Source organism: Wasmannia auropunctata, unplaced genomic scaffold (genome assembly GCF_000956235.1).
Source record: "Wasmannia auropunctata unplaced genomic scaffold, wasmannia.A_1.0 LD319650.1, whole genome shotgun sequence".
Lineage (NCBI taxonomy): Eukaryota > Metazoa > Arthropoda > Insecta > Hymenoptera > Formicidae > Wasmannia > Wasmannia auropunctata.
Genome location: NW_012043240.1, coordinates 1 through 599, shown reverse-complemented (window position 1 = coordinate 599; position 599 = coordinate 1). Strand labels below are relative to the sequence as shown.

General features: G+C 33.6%; 1 protein-coding gene across 1 annotated transcript; it reads right to left on the bottom strand.

The window, feature by feature from the left end:
- Nucleotides 1-122: 122 nt before the first annotated feature.
- On the bottom strand, nucleotides 123-512 carry LOC105460555 (astacin-like; the record flags this gene model as incomplete). Its single annotated transcript, XM_011707008.1, has 1 exon — nucleotides 123-512. A coding segment is annotated over one exon (347 nt), but the record flags the coding sequence as incomplete, so codon positions are not given.
- Nucleotides 513-599: the final 87 nt, after the last annotated feature.

Here is a 599-nt window from a genome sequence, read left to right as displayed (position 1 = left end):
TTTTTAGTGCAAAAAGTTGAGCGCAGAAAATTGCCAACTTGAAAAATGACATACACTATTTTGCTGTCATATATTATAAAATTATTTAATATTAAATATTTATAAGTAACAAAGCAAGAAGTTTGCAAACTTTGATCAAATATTTATTAAAAAGAGTTAATCTGCTTATTTTAAATCTTTTACTGTTTGAAGAGATTGCGAATACGTACGTTCTTGAATATTATCCCAGATGATAGTCACGTATTTATCTCGGTCATCTCTGCTCTGCTCGTGCCAAAAACCCGCAGCGTGCATGATCTCGTGTACTACAGTACCCTTCTTTGTTACACAACCAGGAATTTGTAAGTTTATTATCTGTTCACCGCCAATCTTGCCAACGTAGCTCCAGCATCTGGTATTGTCGCTAACGATTTTAATGTAATCCTTTTGATTCGTCCTCAGTTCAAACCGGATGCACGTATACTTTTCATACTCGTTCATAGCCGTACGTATAAGATTCAACTGCGCGGTATCTGCAACACAAAATTTAGAAACAGAAACAATAAAAATTAAACAATTTTAAACACAATAGAAACGTATATCATCCTCAAACGAATATT